Source organism: Pichia kudriavzevii, chromosome 1, assembly GCF_003054445.1.
Source record: "Pichia kudriavzevii chromosome 1, complete sequence".
NCBI classification, from domain to species: Eukaryota; Fungi; Ascomycota; class Pichiomycetes; order Pichiales; family Pichiaceae; genus Pichia; species Pichia kudriavzevii.
Window position 1 is genome coordinate 1623930 of NC_042506.1, and position 21676 is coordinate 1645605.

The 21676-nt window shown below is 40.0% G+C and overlaps 11 protein-coding genes across 11 annotated transcripts; 5 read left to right on the forward strand and 6 right to left on the reverse strand.

Moving 5' to 3' along the window:
• Nucleotides 1–46: 46 nt before the first annotated feature.
• Nucleotides 47–2191, reverse strand: C5L36_0A07400 (uncharacterized protein; the record flags this gene model as incomplete). The annotated part of the gene is made up of 1 exon (XM_029463757.1): nt 47–2191. One exon carries the CDS (start codon nt 2189–2191, stop codon nt 47–49), a length of 2145 nt encoding a protein of 714 aa, XP_029319617.1.
• A 278-nt stretch (nt 2192–2469) lies between these two features.
• C5L36_0A07410 (uncharacterized protein) lies at nt 2470–3840 on the forward strand (the record flags this gene model as incomplete). The annotated part of the gene is made up of 1 exon (XM_029463758.1): nt 2470–3840. The coding sequence occupies one exon, from the start codon at nt 2470–2472 to the stop codon at nt 3838–3840; it is 1371 nt and encodes a 456-aa protein (XP_029319618.1).
• A 75-nt stretch (nt 3841–3915) lies between these two features.
• C5L36_0A07420 (uncharacterized protein) lies at nt 3916–6432 on the reverse strand (the record flags this gene model as incomplete). Its single annotated transcript, XM_029463759.1, has 1 exon — nt 3916–6432. The coding sequence occupies one exon, from the start codon at nt 6430–6432 to the stop codon at nt 3916–3918; it is 2517 nt and encodes an 838-aa protein (XP_029319619.1).
• A 414-nt stretch (nt 6433–6846) lies between these two features.
• Nucleotides 6847–8880, forward strand: C5L36_0A07430 (uncharacterized protein; the record flags this gene model as incomplete). The annotated part of the gene is made up of 1 exon (XM_029463760.1): nt 6847–8880. One exon carries the CDS (start codon nt 6847–6849, stop codon nt 8878–8880), a length of 2034 nt encoding a protein of 677 aa, XP_029319620.1.
• A 484-nt stretch (nt 8881–9364) lies between these two features.
• Nucleotides 9365–10738, reverse strand: C5L36_0A07440 (uncharacterized protein; the record flags this gene model as incomplete). Its single annotated transcript, XM_029463761.1, has 1 exon — nt 9365–10738. One exon carries the CDS (start codon nt 10736–10738, stop codon nt 9365–9367), a length of 1374 nt encoding a protein of 457 aa, XP_029319621.1.
• A 394-nt stretch (nt 10739–11132) lies between these two features.
• Nucleotides 11133–11903, forward strand: C5L36_0A07450 (uncharacterized protein; the record flags this gene model as incomplete). The annotated part of the gene is made up of 1 exon (XM_029463762.1): nt 11133–11903. The coding sequence occupies one exon, from the start codon at nt 11133–11135 to the stop codon at nt 11901–11903; it is 771 nt and encodes a 256-aa protein (XP_029319622.1).
• Nucleotides 11904–11995: 92 nt separating this feature from the next.
• On the reverse strand, nt 11996–13309 carry C5L36_0A07460 (uncharacterized protein; the record flags this gene model as incomplete). Its single annotated transcript, XM_029463763.1, has 1 exon — nt 11996–13309. The coding sequence occupies one exon, from the start codon at nt 13307–13309 to the stop codon at nt 11996–11998; it is 1314 nt and encodes a 437-aa protein (XP_029319623.1).
• A 189-nt stretch (nt 13310–13498) lies between these two features.
• C5L36_0A07470 (uncharacterized protein) lies at nt 13499–16060 on the forward strand (the record flags this gene model as incomplete). The annotated part of the gene is made up of 1 exon (XM_029463764.1): nt 13499–16060. One exon carries the CDS (start codon nt 13499–13501, stop codon nt 16058–16060), a length of 2562 nt encoding a protein of 853 aa, XP_029319624.1.
• Nucleotides 16061–16088: 28 nt separating this feature from the next.
• On the reverse strand, nt 16089–18782 carry C5L36_0A07480 (uncharacterized protein; the record flags this gene model as incomplete). Its single annotated transcript, XM_029463765.1, has 1 exon — nt 16089–18782. One exon carries the CDS (start codon nt 18780–18782, stop codon nt 16089–16091), a length of 2694 nt encoding a protein of 897 aa, XP_029319625.1.
• Nucleotides 18783–19097: 315 nt separating this feature from the next.
• Nucleotides 19098–20246, forward strand: C5L36_0A07490 (uncharacterized protein; the record flags this gene model as incomplete). The annotated part of the gene is made up of 1 exon (XM_029463766.1): nt 19098–20246. One exon carries the CDS (start codon nt 19098–19100, stop codon nt 20244–20246), a length of 1149 nt encoding a protein of 382 aa, XP_029319626.1.
• Nucleotides 20247–20962: 716 nt separating this feature from the next.
• On the reverse strand, nt 20963–21475 carry C5L36_0A07500 (uncharacterized protein; the record flags this gene model as incomplete). Its single annotated transcript, XM_029463767.1, has 1 exon — nt 20963–21475. One exon carries the CDS (start codon nt 21473–21475, stop codon nt 20963–20965), a length of 513 nt encoding a protein of 170 aa, XP_029319627.1.
• Between the last annotated feature and the right edge of the window lie 201 nt (nt 21476–21676).

Sequence of the window (21676 nt, forward strand, 5' to 3'; positions counted from 1 at the left end):
CAAACGGTCAACAACTTTCCGGGCGCGGCTCGTTGTTATTCGCATTTTAGAGCTTTACCCACTCTCTTGGAACTGGCATTACCCCCCGAATCCATGTCTCCCCCGTGGCAACAAGTGTAGAATAGATAACAGTCTCAGGGAGAGGTGATTCAACTGCAGAGCCACGGGCAATGCGTGCCTGGATTCCGCCTACCGAATACCGATCGCCATGTAAGACACCCTTTTGTGACGTGAAACCAACAGCCCATGCTTTCATGGTCCTGAGAAGCATCAGATCTGTTCTAGTAGAAACATGGAGGTTTTCAGAACAGTCCTGCAAGACCCTCCTAGTTACCCTTTGGAGCTGTTTATAAATCTCGCCAGCACGTTTCATGGTTTTCCTATTCACCTGGAAATCATGACACCATTGTGGAGACTTACCACTTTCAATCCAGGAATCCCACACGGCCAGCATCATTAACACATCGCCGCCTTTACCATCTAAGTACTTATGTGAGAATTTGGGTGTAATTTCCTTATCGCATATGTTGCTACCACCACCGCCACCGCCGCCTTCTGATGCCTCCATCATTGCAGCAACAGCACAAACAATCTCCAAGACGTTCAGTTCCGTAGCAGCGATTAATGCCCTACCAATCAAAACATTCACAGGTAGAGCAGCTAGTTTGATTCCACGCTCAGTTATGCCACCATTGGCACCAACGGCACCGACAGTGTACAACTTCTCGAAACCCGAGCTTACACTTTCCTTCTTCGGTTTATCCATCCATGGGAACTGGATTAGCTTGGAAGCCCCAATACCCATAGATAACAGCAGCAACAACACTTGTGTAATATCTGTACGTAATATTTCGGGTTTAGTCATTAGCGGCATCTCCAGGTAGGATAGTTTTGTGTATAGTCTGAAACACTTACCTGGTGCAACTCTACCTGCTCTACCTGCACGCTGGTCCGCACTAGCCCTTGAACATGCAACTACTTCTAAAGTAGAAACACCATTTTTGAAGGAACTCTCTTTAACATAGCCGCTGTCAACCACATATGTAATTCCCGGTATGGTAAGTGACGTTTCGGCGATATTGGTTGCAACAACTATTTTTCGATATCCTTCTGGAGTTGCATCGAATATCCTCTTTTGTTGCTCAGGGGGCAAGCCTGCGTATATGGGACACACAATAAGTTTCAGCGATAATTTAGTCATTGTTTCCTGTAAGGCCTCACATGCTTTTTCAATTTCGTCTTGACCAGTCAAAAACACCAAAACATCACCCTTTCCCTGACTTGTGTGTATTTGGTAGACAGTAGTAATGGCAGCTGCTACATAATTTGATTCAGATTGTGCAGTATAGAAAATCTCAACTGGATACATTCTGCCAGGAACATTGAAGACAGGAGCCTTGTTGAAAAATTCAGAAAACTTGGTTGCATTGATAGTTGCGGAGGCAATGATAACCCTAAACTCAGGCCTACAAGCAAGGACATCCTTAAGTAGCCCCAGTAGAATATCCGTTGAAACCGTACGTTCATGCGCTTCATCGATGATCATAACATCGTATCCAAGTAGATTTTTATCACCCAAAAATTCTCTTACTAGCATACCGTCAGTCATGTACTTGATCTGTGTTTCCTTGCTAGTTTTGTCATCAAATCTGACACTGTATCCTACTTTTTTACCCAGTGGGGTGCCCTGTTCATCAGCCACACGCGTCGCCACCGATATTGCTGCAACCCTACGTGGTTGTGTACATCCTACATGCTCATACCCGGCTTCCAAGAGATATTGCGGTAGCTGGGTTGTCTTACCCGAACCGGTTTCACCAACCATAATCAGCACTTGATTAGCTTTAATCGAATCGATTAACTCCTGTTTAAACTTGTAAACAGGCAACGACTTCTTAGTTTCCTCTATACTTTGAATTCTTTCCTCCTCCTTCTCTATTAGCTCATCTATTTCAATTTGTTCTTTCATTTCTTCACTTACATCAGGAATAAACTGAACGGCATTTTCATAAACTAGGTCGTAGTCTTCCGCCTTGTTGTCCTGTTTGTCCTTTAGTACCGAGGCACGCTGGAGTTGTATATCTTGCCATTCTCTTTCTGAGTTTGTGTACGGTTTCCCGTCTAACTTCTTCGGCCTCTTTAAACCACTGTCAATTCTCTCTTCTTTTACCTCCGCGCTGTCCCTCTTCATATGTTTCGAACCTGTACCTGTGGAATTGTCATTTACCTTCAACAGGAGAAACAGACACTAACGATCACTTCCACTCTGAAAAAAGTTCGTGTGGCTCAGCACCAACTTTTTCTGTGCTCGGAATTTTTGAGATCAAAATTTTTTTTTTCTCTCTCTTCCTCATATTTATTAAATAGAGCATTGAAAACCAATTTAAAACAAGAACAACTACAGCCCCACAAAAGTTGCATTATTGGCACAACCTAATATAAGTAACTCCACCTTTATATGAGATAAATATGGCGGAGTACATCCCACCATGGTCCACACCCTATGTCATTGGAATAGCAGGTCTTTCTGGATCTGGTAAAACTACGGTTGCACAAGAAATTATATCTTCGATCAACGAACCGTGGACTGTTTTGTTGTCTCTTGATAACTTCTATCAACCGCTAACAAAGGAACAATCACTTGCTGCATTCGACAATAACCACGATTTTGACCATCCGAGCTCTGTGGATTTGGACTTGGTTGTTGAGTGTGTGAGAAGTTTAAAATCTGGTAAAAGAACAGACATCCCTGTATATTCATTTGTCAAGCACGATAGAGAGCCCGATCAAAAGATCACCATTTATGGTGCCAATGTCATCATTATTGAAGGCATTTTTGCATTATTTAAACCGGAGCTATTGGAGCTAATGGATTGTAAAATCTATGTTGATACTGATTTGGACATTTGTTATTCAAGGAGATTATTAAGGGATATCGTTCATCGTGGAAGAAGTATAAAAGGAGTCATTAGTCAGTGGGATAGGTTTGTTAAACCTAATGCTATTAGCTATGTTATTCCAACTAGGAATAATGCAGATATGGTCATTCCTAGAGGCACGGACAATAGGATTGCAATGGAACTCTTGATAGCACATTTGAGAAAACAACTAGAGCTGAAGTCGGAAGCCCATGTCAAGCATCTAAAGTCGTTAGGGGCTGGAAATACCGATTGGGGTAAAGTTCACGTATTGAATGAAACAAACCAGCTTAAATGTTTGAAGACAATGATTATTGATACTAATACCACCTATGATGATTTTATCTTTAGTTTTGATCGTGTGGCCTCGATGTTGATTCTCGAAGCTTTGAACTATGTCGAATATCAATATGATAAAACTATTACGACCCCAGTTGGAACTGTGTTAGAAAACTGTACATATGCTAAGCAAGAAACTAATGCTGTTTCCATTATCCGTTCGGGTGACTGTTTCACCTCTGCATTGAGAAAAACTACTCCAGCTGCAAAAATTGGTAAACTGTTAATCCAAACCGACTCAAGAACCGGTGAACCTAAACTACACACTGAAAAATTGCAATCATTCGATACTAATGAGAACGTCTTACTTTTCGATGCACAAAGTATTAGTGGTGGTGCAGCTATTATGGCGATTAAAGTTTTACTTGATCACAATGTCTCACAGGACAAAATTATTCTTGTCAATTTCACAGCATCGGAAACTGCACTCACTCGTATACTACATGCATTCCCTCATATCAAGGTAGTTACTGCTATAATAGGTCATAAGGGTAATTCCACTCATAATCTTCCTGGTGATTCTGATGACGAGTGGTGGATGTCCACCAGGTTTATCGATAATAAATACTACGGAACTTCATGATTCATATCTATTTTACCGTGCCTACCTGTCTAATTTTATAGAAAGTATTGTTTACAATTTTATGTATTCCCTAGTTTAGACGCCTATTAAACTCATGCATAAGTATCCCACCGTGATTACTACTGTGCAACATGCAATACTTGTAGGTACACCAATACGAATGAATGTCCCAACATCAAGATACTTCTCGCCAACATTATTTGTTAATCCAATAGCTGTGACATTTGGGAATCCAGAAGTAGGTAAACCCATAGCGCAGGAACAAATCAAGGCAGTTGCAAAGACTAGAATATTAGGATGTGGATCTGGTAGGGCACGTCCAATTTCTGCAATTAATGGTACAATGATCAATGCCGCAACTGTGTGGGACACAAATGTAGCCATAATTAAAACTATGAAACCGAAAACGGCTAAAATGGTGAACATCTCCGAATTCTTCAGTTTTTGTTGGATCAGTTGTGCTATAGTAGCAAGTAATCCGGAAACCGTAACTGCTTTACCCAAGGCCAGGCCACCCATTGCTAAGATTACAATAGTCCATGGATAGTTATTAAAGTCTTCTTGGGATAAACAGCCTGTAGCGTAGAAAGTAACCATCGATAGTAAGGCAATCTGCCCCATGTCCCCAAAAACTGGTTCCAATACCGATGCAAGACACCAAAGTAGAATTGTTACAAATGTAACAGCTATAACAAAATATTGCTGGCTATTAAAATCATCACTGTGTTGATTAATTGGAATGATTGTTACATCTTTGAACTTAAATGCCAATCTCAAAACTCCAAATATGATCACTAGACAACATGCGCACACCGGAATTGAGACAGCAAACCACTGAAGCCAGTTTGGTTGTGGATCCATAAACTGTAAACCAACAACGTTTTGAGGAGATGCAATAGGAGACGCCATACCAGCAATACTCGACGACAATGCAATACCCAAAACTAGTGCTTGTGCAAATTGGTTCTTTACACTCTTGCCATTAATAGTAGTATCATTTAAGGTATTTAAAATTGGTTGAACAACGGAGTACATCAATACAGGTGCTGCAACATTGGAGACAAATGCAGAAACCAAAGTGGAAACTGTCATGATTGCAAATAGAATGGGAGCTGGTTTTTGCTTAACTTTTGAAAGCAAGAATGTACATGCATATTTGTCTAAATTATGTTTTGACAATGCAGCTGCTAATGTGAACCCGCCCAAAAGCAAAAGAATAATAGGTGACCACATGGCAGAACAAATGAATTTTGAGGCATCAGGCGCATTTAACACTTCGCCAGTCACTGGATCTTTGAGTACATTCAATATGACGAGCAAGAATGGCAAAACCAAGGACGTTGTAAACAAGGGAATTGCTTCGGAAGCCCATAATAGGGATGAGCAAATTAGTACGGCAAAACAATTTTTCTGTTGTAGATCATCAAACGGTGATTTGTTCAATAATATAATAGTAATGATTGTGATTATCAATAGTTTGATTGATTTTACTGAGGAAATGGCCTTAGGGATTACTATTTCCCTTCCAGCACCAAGTTTGATCCTCCACGGTTTAGACTCCAGAGATGCGTTGATAGGTTTTGCATATGCTGCTTGTGATTTCCGCTCCATCCCAATCATATCTCTCCAAACGGTATTTCTTTCAAAAACGACCTTTTCTCTCAAGTTGGTACCTAACTCTATTTTTGCCTCCTCTTCATTACCTCTCGTAAATAAAGAGTACAATTTTACTATATTGTTAATTTTACCACTCAAATCGTCAAAAGTAGATTGCCTGAAAACATAATAATCTGTCTCTAGCTTCTTAAGGTAATCTTTCTTCAGGCTTGTTTGAAGCAACTTATCAAATTTTTTCAAAGCTTTACCAAATCCAATCTTGTTTAGTTCAATATAGGATTTCAGTTCAGATAGATTTGAGAAAACTCGAGACAATGATTGCTTTTTTTCCACTTTTAAGGCCTCAAGAAAAGTGACATGAAAATCATCATCATAGAATAAGGTTGTGAAGGTCCTCTTTTTTTGCAATTTAAGTGATTCTTCATCATCCAAAACCGCATTTATGTTAGAGTCGCCTGCGGCAGCCGGTGGTGATGGTGAATAAGGAGAAACTTGTGGAGACATAGAATCGTCACGCAAGTCCATGTCAACTTCTTCACCTACAGTTTCTTGTGATTGGGCATGTGAGTATTCTTTCACTTGTTCATCATAATCTACTACTAACTCTTTCAATATCCGCCTGAGCTTCTCACGGACTGGAGCATCACCTTCGTTTTGTGGGAAATCAATCTCAAATTCTAGAAATTCCCTCAATACGGAATCATACTCAGAATATAGCTCTTCTTGCTGTTGTTGGAAAAACCTGTTAATTTTCTCAGCCTCTTTATCTAAGGCATTAGAGAACACCACTACTGGGTTCTTTGGATCGTTAGGATCACTTGTAAATTGGATTTCTTCGTCGAGACTTTTATCATTCAACTCCTGGACATACTGTCTTTGAAGATTATACGCAATTTTTTTCAAGGATGAGTAGTTTATATATTTGGATGCCCATTCAGGAACAGCATTGAAGTGAAGAGAATGTGAGAATTTCATAACGTTCAATCGGTTTCGTATCCGTTTAGCAATATCTTTATCGTTAATAAGAGCCTCTGATAGAGGTTGTAAATCGTTGAGTTCAATGTCTTGTTCACTTGCAAAAACTGTTCCAGATGCAGTTGACAGTGGAAGATACGACGGATGCAATTTCTTGGTCTTAAAGGCACTGTGCAAACAATCAGTTGAAAACACAGTTGCTGTTTTCCCTTAGAAAACCGACTGCAAATGTCAGAAAGGAGCAGCATTGAAACAATATGGAAGTTAACTTGTTGATGAGGAACAATCCGCACCCAGCCAATTTTTTTGTCTTTTTTCCTGTTCTGTCCCTTCCTTCAAATACACCCCCAAGCAATTTGGTTTAATAATTTCTGATAACGGCAGTCATCATTGAGCATCTGGCTTGCCATAATTATGTCAGTTTTATCATTACAGACTTTTGTGAGAAATGGTGACATTTATACTTTGCAGGAGCAGACAGCTCAGCTTTTGTCGTTGATTGAAAACTCAGAGAATATACATGATGCCGAATTAGTGGATGTCAAGAAACTATTCATTGATGTTTATGGAACTATGAAATGTGGGTTAGAGGGCGCCAAGCAAACATTAAATGCGTATAATAGAGATGACAAAAACAACGAAAGACTTGGGGAATTCACGTTGAAGTGCACCGATATCCACAAGTTTTTGGAAATCATTGAACATATCAAGGAGAAGGAATACTTAAAATCAGAAAATGAATATGTGATCACGTTATCAAAACTTACTGTTCTATATGTTACAGTTGGTGTTGTGTACACGGTTGGTAAAACTTTGGTCGATACGACGCTTGACATATTGGACGATATCAATTATTATGAGTGCATTTTAGCAAGGAAGTATACAGTCATGTTATATTTCCTCCAAACACTACCAACAAATGCGTATAATTTTCTAACTGAAGTGAAAGGTTTTGACGCTAAGGTTATTAAAACTTCTAATCTGCCTCAATGGTTGCCTGAATTTAGCAGATCTGCTTACTTAGAAACTGTCAATTTTGTTAAAGTGGGATATAGCTTGATCCAGAAATATATTGATGAGTTCATCAAGTCTCCTACGACATTTATATTGGAGAAGCAGCAAGATTCTAGATCTTTACTTGTTAATTTTTGGAACTGTACCTTCAGCTTACCCTATTACTACTCCAAATACCAGATTCAGAGTAAACGCAGAGCACTTGTTGGAATACAGCAAAGTAATGTCGCTAAACTTGGATACTTGTTGTATAGGGCCCCAAGGTATGATATCCAAAATACAAATATAGACATTGATTTATCGTTTCATGATAACCTACTTTCTTTGCTAAGAGAGGACGATTTTACCTATACGACAAGAGGATCCGGCAGTCTTGAGTCGTTGGTTGAAGTCATGAGTGAACTTGACCATTTTAAGGGTAAGCTGTCAGCAGCTCGAATGCAAAACGGCGCACCATCATATTGGACACGGAATTGGCCTATCATTGTTCCTTGCGTAATCTTCACGTTGTCATATATGCCATCGACATTTCGGAGTATCCACTTGCTGGCAACTGATGCAGGTGTTCGCCGGGAATTGGCTGACTATTTGTTGGACAAGGCGAGTTTCACCGTGGACACCATTGCCTCTTTCTGGCAGAACTGGATAGTTGATCCTATAAACAACATACTAAAGACAATCCGACACGATGATACCTCTAAGATTGCCCTCATGTCGCAGAAATCGTTGGATTCCGACTTGCAGTCCTTAGAGAGGATGGTTTTGGATTATGTGAAAGATTCGCAGTCTGATGCAGATATTGATTTTGCTGCATTACAAGAGGCAACTAGGTCTGGAGATATGACAGTGGTGATGAGCAACTACGAAAGGGATCTGAAGTCGCCCGTTAAGTCGATCATTCTCGGAGACATGGTTCGAAATATACTTATCCAAATACAAAAGACCAAAGTCGACGGCTCGTTAGCCCTAAATGGCGTAGACCAAATATTGAAGAGCCAGGAACTTGTGTTTGGATTTGTTGCAGCCTCGCCAAGTTTATTTATCCTATGGGCCCTGAAGAACTCCTTCATGAGCTGGTACAATGGCGAGAGCTATGAGAGATCAAGAAAGTCGTATATGTCCCAACTACAGAGTCGAATGTCTAAGAGCTTGGGTACTGTTGAGAAGCTCGTTGGTTTTCTCGTTGTACAAGAGAGGGGCGGAGGTGTATGTACTTTCAGCAATGGTGAAAGCAAACAAGACTACTACAAAAATGGACTTATCTTTATCGAGTTGAAGCATCTGAAAGCACTAGCCTCTCAAGTGCTGCCAGTGTACATGCTGCAACAATTCAACGAAGATCTTGAAGATCTCATACAACAGCATCACAGTGCCGAGTACAAGTTATTCACCGTCCAGCGCATCTGGAACGTCTATGGACGGTATCTGAGATAACAGGGTGTTTTTTTTTTTTTTTTTAAAAAAAAGAGAGTTATAGATGTGTACATATTCAACATAACGGCGATATATAGTTTGGTCACTAGGAACAGATGGAGTTGATAATTCTGCTTCCAATTGTTGCACCGGCACCGAAAATAATAGAGTCCCACAGCCTTTTCAGGAAGTTAGACCCTGCTCCTCCTCCTCTGCTCTTCTGCTGCTGCTGCGGTTGTTCAAATGGTTGCTGCTGTTGTTGTTGGTAACCCATTCTGTTGGTGGCAATAAAGAATTGTAAATTGCTTAATTATACAAAGAACAGATATGTTACAATAAAGAAAAAACAAGCTGAACAAGGAAGAGGGCTGGAGCTTTGGAAAAGAAAAGACAACGGGGGGGATTTTCGAAGAGGGAAGAAAAAAAAAGGGGGGGACAGGTGAGAACGCTGAGCCACTTCAACAAAGCTTCACCTTGGCATTACGACTTCAAGGGTGTTTCTAGTTTATTTGTTAACCAGGAGAGAGCGGACACTGCTGTTGGAGTGGGACGTGTCTGGGTTGGAACCGGCAACGGTGGTCTCTGTAGTGGATGTTGTGGCGGTGGGGGAGTTCAGGTGGAGAGAGGGCGGTACAAATGTATCGGGGATGGTCGACCTCATGGACGGCGCTGGTGACGGAGAAGGAGATGAAGGAGAAGATGGTGAAGGAGAAGATGGTGAAGGAGAAGGAGATGAAGTTTTCGATTTCAATTGACTCGGTATAGAGGGTGTTTGTGTAACACCTTGCCCAGCCTCTTGCCGTATTATTTCTTGTATTACTTCTTCTTGTTGCTCTTCTTCTTGTTGCTCTTCTTCCTTTGTTTCTTCTTGTTGGAGCTCGAGTGGGGTTCTGCGATTGCTCCCTGGAGTTGCTGGCGTACGATTGCTCCCCGTAGGTGTAGTTGGACTTGTTTCTCCAGAAACGGCAACCGTTGGTGTACTGTTCCCAGACTCGGTAGACGCTCTTGACACTTCTGGCTCCTCCACCTCCTCTAATTCGTCAACAGTCATGTGGTATCCACTAAGGGCGCTTTCCTTGATTTCCAAATAAACCTCGTTATGTGTAGTTTCCCGCAACTCCTCGAGCCGGTGTTGTTTGTACATGTCTGACATGCTCCGATTCATTTGAAACGCATCGTTGACAAAGGCACGTAGGAACACAGTGATCATATACTTTGACACCACAAATCCAATTACAATCACTAGAAACGCCCTAGTAGATTCACTACCAATAGCTTCCTCATAATATTCTTGTAAAAACTCATACATCGCCATGATTTTCGTGGAAACAGCATGGCTGGTCTGTTCGACATATGGAGTGACATACTTACCATGCAATAGAGCGTATTCACTGGCCCAGGACTTGATTGGCTCTTGATCGACAATCCAGTTGCCCCATGTTGATAGAAATCCATAAACTGATTCTGCAACACCCAGGGTAAATGTCTCTGCCCTTGAGATACTCTCCTTAATCCAAGGGTTCTCATGGGCAAACCGGACAACAACCGCATAAACATCTTCAACATGTCTTAATGCCCATGCAATGGCGGGTTGTTGCACAATGTTCTCGAAGAACTTCAATGTTGCACATGGTTCCGCTTGTACAATTGGCGCCTCCTCTGTAGGATGGCCCAAATGCTTAATATGATCCTTGAAAGTTTCGGCACAATCGTCGATATAGGGAGACACCATCTCTTTGAACCCCCTGGCCCGGACAGAAATTGTCTCCAAAACTGGCCGGACGTCGTCTAATGTGTAACCTTCTTCAACTGCACGGAAAAACAAAATAGAGGCAATGATGAGCAGCCCGTAGTAGATTCCAACAAGGGGGAAGGCCATTGTTTGCTGTTTCTATATTCTTTGTGTTTCTCTTGTCTGTAGTAGAGATATACTCAGAGATGATCAAGATCTTTCTCTTTCTCCCAACAGTTTCTCTTCCTTCTCAGACTCTGTTTAAATTTTGTTGCTCATTTGGAATGTCCATTTTCTATTTTTTTCCAAGCGAGAGAGATCTCGGGGAGAGTAGGAAAAAAAAAGTACATACAAACAAAAGGACAATGCCGTCTCCAGCCTAATTAGGGTGGTTGCCAGATGTGGAAAGTCCCTTTGTTGGACATTATCGTGTGTATCAACACTGTCTCTAAAAAGGAGAAAGAAATACTATTATTAAAGGTGGGCTAGATACACGGAAAGAAAACCTGCCCAAGTCATTGGAATGGAGTGTTAATTGACAATGGAACCTAAGAAACTTGTTGAAGTGATGAATATCCTCCTGGTGGGTGCCACGTGTGGTGTTTCCATGGCCCATGTTGTCCCCATGTTGCGCCCGTTTCTCAAGTACGGCAAGACTCTCGATAAAGGAGATGCTTTACCGACATATGTTGGTGTCTATGTTCCCAAACGCTGGTTTCTACACTTTTACCAATTGCATGTGGCTTTGAGCTGCATGAGTTTCTTCCTCGTGTGGGTTGTTGGAGAGAAAGGATGGAATGACTTGCATGTGTTGACGCTCTTCAACCTATTACAAAGCTCGAGAAGACTCTATGAGTGTAACAATGTCTCCAAGTTTTCGGCACATGCAAAGATGCATTTGACACACTATCTTGTTGGGTTGTTCTTCTACAGTGCCATCAACATATACCCACTCTGCTGGGCTCTTGAGGGTGATGGTCATCGTGTCCCCTTTACAAGGATAATTCTGGCATCGTTGGTCTTTGCTGTAGCTTACAACGACCAAATGATGAACCACTGGTTACTTTCTAGACAAAAGAAGTACTTTTTACCTAAGGAGAGACTCTTCACTGTGGTTGTATGTCCTCATTACCTTGACGAAATTGTAATCTACCTCTCCTTTCTGATTGTAAGGCCGGGCCTCGCCTATTTGGTAGTTTCCGCTTGGGTTATCACAAACCTTTCAATATCAGCCAACCAGTCGTGGATGTTCTATTTGAAACAGGGAGATATTAAACAGAACCATTATAGAGTCATCCCTTTTATATATTAACATTGTCGATGTTTTGTTTTGCGTCGTGCTCTTCACTTTTACCATAAGGCCAGACACTTACTACATGTCCTCATGGCAAAACATCACTGTGTTTAGTCTCTGTACTTTGAAAGACAAAGTGAAGCATTGGTGCCTCCGAAACCAAAACTATTTGTTAATGCACACTCTAATTCGACCTTTTGCGACTTGTTAGAGACATAATCGAAAATAAAGTCATCCTCTCCATTGTCGTCATCGTGCATGCCTGGGTTGTCGCAGTTCAGTGTTGGTGGAACAACACCGTGGTGGATGGCGAGGACGGTGAATATGGCTTCAACAGAGCCTGCAGCACCCAGCAAATGCCCAATTTGCCCCTTACTTGAACTGACCTTCAGGTTGGGATTGGCTACTTCAAAGAGCCTCTTGATGGCAAAGTTTTCTGCTCTGTCTCCTAATACTGTCGATGTGGCATGCGCATTGACGTATCCAACATTCCTAGGATCAATGTTGGCCCTCCAGATTGCCATCTCCATTGCTCTTTTAGCACCATCTCCTTCAGAACTGGGGGTAGTTATGTGTGTTGCATCTCCTGATAGTCCATACCCTTTAAGTTCGGCATAAATCGGAGCACCCCGAGCCTTTGCATGTTCAAGCTCTTCCAGGATCAATATTCCTGCACCTTCTCCAAGCACAAAACCGCTACGATCTCTATCAAACGGCCTGGAGGCCTTCGTTGGCTCATCGACATACCTTGTCGTAACTGACTTTGCTCTTGCAAATCCACCAAGGGAAACAGGATTCAATGCTGCCTCCGATGCCCCACAAACAATAACATCTGCATAATCATCTTTGATGAATCTGTAAGAGTCCCCAATAGAGTGCACACCCGTAGCGCATGCAGTAGAAACCGAATGGTTGATACCTTTCAACCCATATTTGATTGATACGTTTCCACTTGCCATATTTGTAAGCAGTCTAGGTATAAACATAGGCTGCAGTTTCCTATACCCCGATTTATCAAAACTTATTGAGTTATTAACGGTATCTTCAAATGACCCAATACCCGAACCAATGCAAACACCGGTCCTCCAGCGTTCTTCTTCAGTCATGTCAAAGGTATTTAGTTTGGCATCTTTCAATGCTTCCTCGGCAGCAACCAGTGCGTATTGGATGAAGGGTGAATATCTACGCAGTTCATGTGAAGCAAAGTGGTCGGACGCTATAAAACTGTATTCACTTGATGGGTCCGTTGGAATCTTACCTACAACTTTCGATGGTATCTCGGAATACTGACTGGCATCAGGCAATTGTGATGTGGAAATCAATCCTGATTTAGAAGTAATTAGTTTCTCCCACGAGTGTTTCACACCAAGTCCCAAAGGTGTAACTGCGCCTAACCCCGTGATAACAACTCGGCGTGGGTACATTGGTTCTCTGTTATTTCTTTGGTTCAACAGTTTGTTACATTAGATGGAAATCTCAACTTGTCGTGCAGATGGGGAAATTTCCTTTTTTTTTCACTTTTCATGTTTCACCAAAAAAAAAAAAAAAAATTTTTTTACCCATACTTAAAGTTTCTCTTCAAAGGATAGCTAACGGCAGAGATTCATATCATAATGGCCGGGGGGAAACAACTCAAGAAGCTAAGAGAGTCTCTTAAAAATGCAGGTCTGACAAACCAATCCTTTGGTAAAAAAGGAAAGGGTAAAGGTAAGAAAAGCGCACAGGACAAACTAAGAAAAGATGATAAACAAAAGGTATTATCTGAAATCAGAGAGCAATTCAACCCATTTGATGTTAAAGTAAGCAGGAATAAAAGGGCGGACGCATTGCAAAAGAAACTCACTGTTGGTAAGCCCGGAATCACAAAACAGATTGGGGAAGAAAACAGACGTAAAGAGTACGAAGAGAAAATGGCCAAGCAAGGTAAGGCTGGTGGTATAATTGATAGAAGATTCGGTGAGGGCAATTCAAAGTTGTCTACTGAAGAGAAAATGCTTGAAAGATTTACCAGGGAGAGGTTATCCAAGGCGTCTAAGAGTTCAATGTATAACTTAGATGATGACGATAATATTGATTTCACAGATGATGTTTTCAGTGGATTGACCCATCTTGGCCAATCCTTATCAGGTAAGGATACCATTGATGACGATGATTTTTTCTCCAAGAAGAGACCGGCTGGTGAAGATGATGATGCTGAAGAAGCAAATCATGAACCTGAACGGAAGAAAACAAAGGCAGAAGTTATGAAGGAAATTATTGCTAAATCTAAAAAATACAGGTATGAACGTCAAAAGGCGCATTTGGAAAACCAAGAAGTTGTTGGCGAGTTAGATGAACAATTTGATAATGTTATGGATGAAATCAGTAGTGTAAATAGAAGCGTTGTTGAAGAATCAAAGAAGAGTGAGGCTGATCTTGCCTATGATATGAAAGTTACAGAAGCTAAATTGGATAGAAGAGCAAAACCAACTGACAGAACGAAAACCGAAGAGGAAATTAGGAAGGAAGAGGAAGAAAGAAAGACAGAGCTGGAAAAGAAAAGATTGGCCAGAATGGAAGGTGAAGTTGAAGAACTCGCAGAAGTTAGACCAGACGGCGCTGTGGGAGATGATCTAGACGATGATTTCTGGGCAGGTAGTGGTGATGAAGAGACTGGATTCACCGTGGGGTCCCCCGTCACCTCTGTTTCTGATTCTGAAGAAGCAAGTGGTGATGAGGAGGAAGGAAACAAAGAATACCAATCAGTCAGGGGAGAAAAGCCTTCCGAGAATGTCATCACTATTGGTAATAAAAAAATCATCATCAAGAAGGCTGAAAAGGCAAGGCTAACATGTCCCCAGACACTAGAGGAATTGAAAAAACTTGTCAATGTGGATTATGAAGAAACTGTTTCCACTATTAAGAAGGTTTTTGAGACATACCAGCCAAAATTGGCCGAAGGTAATAAGGAAAAACTAGGTGTTTTCACCACTGTTCTTCTTGAATATCTCCTTGAACTTTCAAATGAAAATATTGGATTTGAAGATGCTAAATATGTGAGACTAATGGACTTTTTAACCCGTACAGTTTGCAATTTGACTGAAAAATACCAAGATTTGCTACTACAATCTTTTAGAGGACATATAAAAGCATCGCATGAGAGATTACTTTCACAAGATGCGAGAAGTTTTCCTTTGCAAAGTGACGCTATACTATTGACATTGATTGGACGTACTTTCTCAACTTCCGATAAGTTTCATCTTGTTGTTATTCCAGCTCTGTTATTAGCATGTGAGGCGTTGGAATTCATGAAACCAGAATCAAATAAAACACACCTATTTTTTGGTGTATTCTTATCCGATTTACTATTACAATATGAACGTGTATCAGAGAGGGTCATCCCCGAAGTTATATCATTTATCCATCGAGCACTATTATCCCTGGTCTCAAAACCCGAAGAACTTGAAGGTTGGGAGCAGGTATTGGTTTGCTCAACCCAACCAACTGCCACTGAGTTTACACGTCCGCCAAATAGGGAATTGCCAACAGACGACGTCAAACTTTCGATTAGCAAAATGTGGGAAATTTCCAAATCCAATGACAGTAAAGCAACTCATGAATTTCTTGATTCAATATTAATGAAAGCAATCAGAACTTTGGATGTTTTAATTACCAAAATGATCAAAAATACATCTGCAGCGCCAGAATTAACATCATCTTTTATCCCAATACTTCGTCATTTAATCAAAACACTACCAAATACAAACAGCATAGTCATAAATGTTGCAAGTAAGCTAAACAACATCCATAAAATATCAACAAAGGAACGTCGTCCGTTGAAATTACAACAACATCGTGCTATTGGTATTGCTCAAGTTGCACCTCGCTTCAGTGAGAGGTTTAACCCTGACCGTAAATCTGCACGTACAATTGATATGGATCCTACCGATCCTATCGCTGTCAGGGATGAAATTTCCAAGTTGAAACACCAAGTTAAAGAAGAACGTAAACAAGCACTTAAGGAGATTAGAAGAGATACTAAGTTTGAAGCAAGAGCACAAATCGAAAGAAAGAAGAAAGAATATGATGAATACCATAGTAAAATGGCTAAAATCTACAATTCCATTCAAACAGAAGAAGGTACAGAAAAGAACAAGTACGAGAAGGAAAAGCGGAAGCTCAAAAACAGAAAATAGACTCTGCGTGTTGTGTGTATTAAATTTCTTATTTATGTTTATATACTTGGTTTAAAAGTCCTAAAACACCACCGCTATTCCCCATGCCCCCCATGTCTTCATCATCGGATGCCTCCTCTATAGTTTCTGCCGGAATAAATCCGTTAGCCCTTGCATAGCCCAAGTGGAAACTCTCGCCTATCATCATGCTAGTGCTTAAATTATTCACATATTCGCTTAAACCAGTATGTGTTCCGTCTTTCCTGTCAATGGATGCTGGAATGTGTGACTCAAGGTTAGAAATGCCATCATTTCGGTTTTTCACAGTATTAACAAAATTGGGTTTCAGTACGGTGTTGCTTGAATTCCCATTCAGGTTTCTTTTTAAAAGAGTTTGTGCAGGATTTGAAAATTTTCTTGAAACATCAGGCTCAAAACTAGTAGGTTGAATTTTCCGGCTGCCATTATTAACTCCACCATTTCCATAACTTTCAACAAAGTTTACATACGATTTTATCATTTTATCATCTGTATCATCATCAAATATTCTATCTAACCTCATATCAAATGAAATATGGTCTTTGTCTTGTTCCATTTTGAAAACCGCAAAGCTGCAAACATAGCCAATCCCATCAACATGAACGCTATAATCTCTAAAGAAGTCTATTATTTTATCGGCCGATTGAGGTAAGGAAATATATAGCATATAAGGTAAAGCAACTAAACTGCACAATTCTTTGAATATTAGGACCATCTTCAAATTGTACATTTGGCTGAACTGTTTCTTCACTTCGACTGTATGATACCTATTATCCCATGAAGCTGGTAGATAATGTGTGTATTTAGCTACCTTTTTGATTGAAGTTTCGGGATTGAATAAATACCTGGCACTAGAATCAGAGATTGCATTTTTACACACTGTAAAGATTGCACCCAATGCAGACATATAGAATAAAACTGTTTTCCCTTCGGTTATTTCGAAATTGAGAAAATTCTCATGGTCTATAACCGTTAAAATGACTAGAATCGTTACCAATGAGCCGGTGATAAAAGAGATAAATTTGAAAATAGTATCTAATAGTTCCTTGGGGAATAGGTTAAGATACTCATCTGCGTATTCATAGGACATGTTAATTCTTTGATCAAATAAATGGGGAAGTTCGTTGTATTCTCTCATTTTCCATTTTGCATAAGGAGAATAGCTCCTTGCATTTAATAACCCTGGGTTGGTTTTAACATCATAAAATAGTTTCAAAAAGTAATAAAGAATGAAATAAATAACTAGGAATGGTGATAAGAAAATACTCAATAACCCAGCAACTCTAAATCTCTTTCTCAAATTTTTTATTAATGTCAAACGGCTCTGCTGGCTTAAAACTTTTGGTTCTAGTTGCCCCTCATCGTTAAATAGATAATCAAAAATGCACAATTTAAGGTTCCATTCTAAAGTTTTGGTTAAAAAGTGGAATTTGAAGAATGGGAATGTCAAGGCCTTATTAAGAATATTCTTATTGAAGATTGCAATCATGTAATTTTCTTTTCTCATCAACCTGTTGGCTATATCGTGGGGATTTAACTTCGTTTTAGATTGTAGATCTGGATCATTGTTGTTCTCGTTGATCAAGGCATTGGTGTTTTGATTTCTCAAAATCATTATTTTCTTGACAATTTGAGGCCATGTAATGGTTTGTAATTCAGAATCATCAATATCCAACAAGTAGTTGTAAAATAGCTTGATTTCATTCAAATCAAGTAGTTCACTATAACAATTCTTCACACGTAAAACAAATAATATCCCTAGTAATGCGTAAAAGAATTTCTGTGATAGGGATATGTGTGAATAACATTGGCCATCATAAACTTGTGAAAGGTTAGTTACATTGCCATTCATCAACATGCTATAGTCAATGCAATTTCCTAAACATGAGCACAATGTAACAACAAAGAAAATAATTAGCAAGTCACAGCATCTAGAAACAAAAATACATAACCAACCGTTACCCAAGAAATATTCATACACATTGTTTAGGAAGATATCAAGGTTACTCACGTTTGCCCACATCCATAATGCCCTCTCCCTTGGTGGTAATTTCCGTGCTTTAAAGACATTCCTTTGTATAGTTGCAGAACTTGATTCGTGTTTCCGCATGTTCGTAATAAACGTCGGAGGCTGCTGGTTCATTAACAATGCTGGTTTTTCGACTGTTTTATGGGTGAATGACTTAGCACGTTTTAATGTTGTTTCTCCAATATCCATGACAGATTTACCAATCTTCCCAAAAAGTGAATGATCTAATTTGTCACTTCTATTGTTATCAAAAAACAAACTTCCCGGTACCTCATTCCCAACACCTCCCAACTCCAATTCCAATTCAAGTTCTTCCCTTAGGCGGTGCTTCTCGTCCACGTCGCTCCCATTATAATCGTTGTTAATATTATTCCCACTGTGATGTGACGCCATTTCTTCCTCATCACTTGAATCTTCACTTTCTGAATTGAAATTGATACTCACATTCGATCGTTTCCTCCGGGAGCGATCATTATCATTATCACGACCAGGTTGGCGAGGATTCCCCAAGGACACATCGCTCATTAGTAGATCCTTAACTTTACGATCCTTCAGTGGATACGTTGAAAACTGCATGTCTGTGTCGTCGTCATTGACAAACAATCCTGGCTGTTCAGCCTCAGAATGTCCAAGAACCCTGGAAAGAAACGTGTGTTTTGTGTAGTCTTCAGACATGCCTCTACCGATCCTCTTTTGCAGTTGAGATAATCCAAGGATAAGAAACAATGAGCCTCATCTTCTTCAATCCCTCATCCTTATCAGCGCCCTCGTAATATTCAAATACTGTGTGAATCAATAGGCATGGAAAAAACAGCACAACCACCGGCGTCGATCGACGGTAGGTGTTTTCACGAGCACATTTTTCCATGTTTTTCTTTGATAGGGTATATCCAATTTGAGATATTCGTGGAAGTCTGTGTTAGAGTTGCTAACGGAATGTCAATTTTAGTACTAGTTGTTATTAGAAGGGGGATAAGTATCTAACCGAAGATGTCGTTTGTGGATGTACTTAAGAGCGCAATCACGTCTAATAAGGAGGCTAAACTGGTCAATGCCGAAGGCGGTGTTGTGGAAGATATTGGTGCTGCCGAGTTTGTGCAGATAGGAGACTCTGAAAAGTTTAAGCTAGGTGAAGAATCACAATTCAAGGGGTCAAAGATGTATGATGTCAAAAGTGTGTATTTTTGCTGGATGAACAGAGACGCAGCTGTGACAGAGTACATCGAACTATGTGAGAACAACAAGGTTGACGTTATTTCCTTTGTTGAGAAGACGGACCTCATATCATATTTGAAAGGTGAGACAGATACATCCAACTATGTCATCAAACCAAACTCCGATGAGAAAGATGGCAAGAAAAGAGGTACCAGGGACGATGAGAAAGTGGACTATAAGGAAAGCAAGCGTTTGAAAATCGAAAGTGATCCGTTATTAAAGGAAATCAGCAAACATGAGATTGAATTGGTTGATCACGACAAGGCACTACGTGGTACGCAGAAGGCGAACGATTTCAGTAACCTAATCAGGGAATGCGAGTACAAGATTGTCAGGCCATTAAAGAGTGCGTCAAAGAAGCCTTCTACAACAAGCAAGGATGCAAGGAAGAAGGAAGTTGCTGGTAACGACAGCAGCTCATTAGCTACTATTTTGAAGAAGAAGGATCCGATTATTATACTCTCTCCGTCTGCGATTTCCATGTTGACAATGAACAACGTCAAGTTGTTCTTGCAGGATGGGAAATTTGTCGATCCGCAGGATATCAAGGAGGGGGCCAATTTGAATATGGTTCAAGTTATCAGACAGAGTAAAAAGTTTGGTAAAAAGATCAAATTTGTTGTGGTCTCCAACGTTGAGAAGTTTTTCGTAAAGCCCGAGTACTGGGATAGAGTCGTTGCGGTGTTTACCACTGGACAGGAATGGCAGTTCAAAAATTACAAAATCAACCAACCGAACCTTTTGTTTCAGAAAGTCAAGGGGTTTTATGTGAACTACAGTGGAGATGTTATTCCTAACAACATCAAGAACTGGAATGTCCAAGTAATCAGTTTAGACCGGAACCAACGGTTCAAGGACAGGCAAGTGAGTGAATTCTTGTGGGAATCCATCGAACGGTTTATGATGAGCAGAGGATATAAATAGCAGGAATGTATAGTATATTAGTAATATTAGTAATATTTTGTTAGACTTACAAAAAAACGGGTTATATATATATAAGAGAAAAAAAACAGAGAAATCATATTAGAAATTAGTAATAACAAAAAATTATCAGATATAGACATAGTATAAAAACACAATGTCTTTGAGGTAATGAAAACAAGCAACTAACGGTTCAGCTAGGGGTTCCTTTAATTGTCTGGTGTGAATTTAATTTTTTTTTTTTTGCGTGAAACAATGTATGAGTCTAAAGCATCAAGGGCAGAAAACTGCAACCTAGAGCCTATAGGCAAAAACTAGACGCAAAAAGCAAGAATAGCAACGTTAGGCAAGCCAGGTGGTGTTAGTTGGACGGTATTGAAGTGAAAAAAAAAGAATTGTACTGGTATCAATTATCATGATAATGATGGAGATGAAGACAGGTGGAATTGAAGGTATTGTAGTTCTGACAAAGACATTAGAAATTGAAGAATATATTTTATTTTTTTAATATTTTTATTTTTTTGAATTTTGAGTTGGAGGTGGAGTTGAAGTTGGAGTTTTTGTGTTCTCTCCTCTGGTTCTGTGTAAAGGCCCAGTAGTGGCGATGAAGGGGGGAGAGGGGGTAGAGAGAAACGATGTGTGTAATTGGTGGTTTTTTTTTTTCTTATTCTTTTTTTTTATTTGCTAAAAATATAATTCAATCAAGTTGGTAATGTATTTCAAACTTGGGCCATAGTTGGGACACCTGTTCTTGGAACCTTTGGAGAGCTGCCTGCAAGGAAACCATTCTTCATGATGTTCAAACATTGCATAACCAAGGAGAAGAGGAAAACAAAGACAGAAAAGTAGAGAAAAGCGGTGGAAGCCTGTGCTTTTCTACATCTGTCCTTAGAACCCTGGGTGACCTTGTTTTCGTCCAAGTACTTTTGGTTGGTACAGGAGTGGGTTCTGGTAGCAACTGCCAATGCGGTAGCGCCGGCAAAGGTGAACACAAAGTTCATAAAGTCAAAGATTGCAAGAAAGAGAGGAGATGCAAGGAAGGAGATGAAAAAGGCAGCCACACCATAGAAACTCGAGGTCAAGATACCAAAGGCCGCCGCAAAGACACAGTAAGAAACCTGTGGGTTGTGGCGGGTAACGGTGGTTGCAGCTAACGAACCTGTAAGACCCAACGTGACAGTTAGGAACATAAAGTTTAGAATTCTAAGAGTAATATCACCGTATGAGAGCATTGTTATTATATGATTGTAATTGAGGTGCTGTTAGATATAGTTCTTGATAATTGAATAATGGTAGAAACAGCAAAAGAAAAAAATAAATTAATAAACTAAGTAAAAGAATTAAAGGAAATAACTAATCAAAAGAATAAAAGAAAGAAAGCAAAGCACAGAAGAACTTGAAAGAACCAACAGGAAACAAGAATGAACAACAAC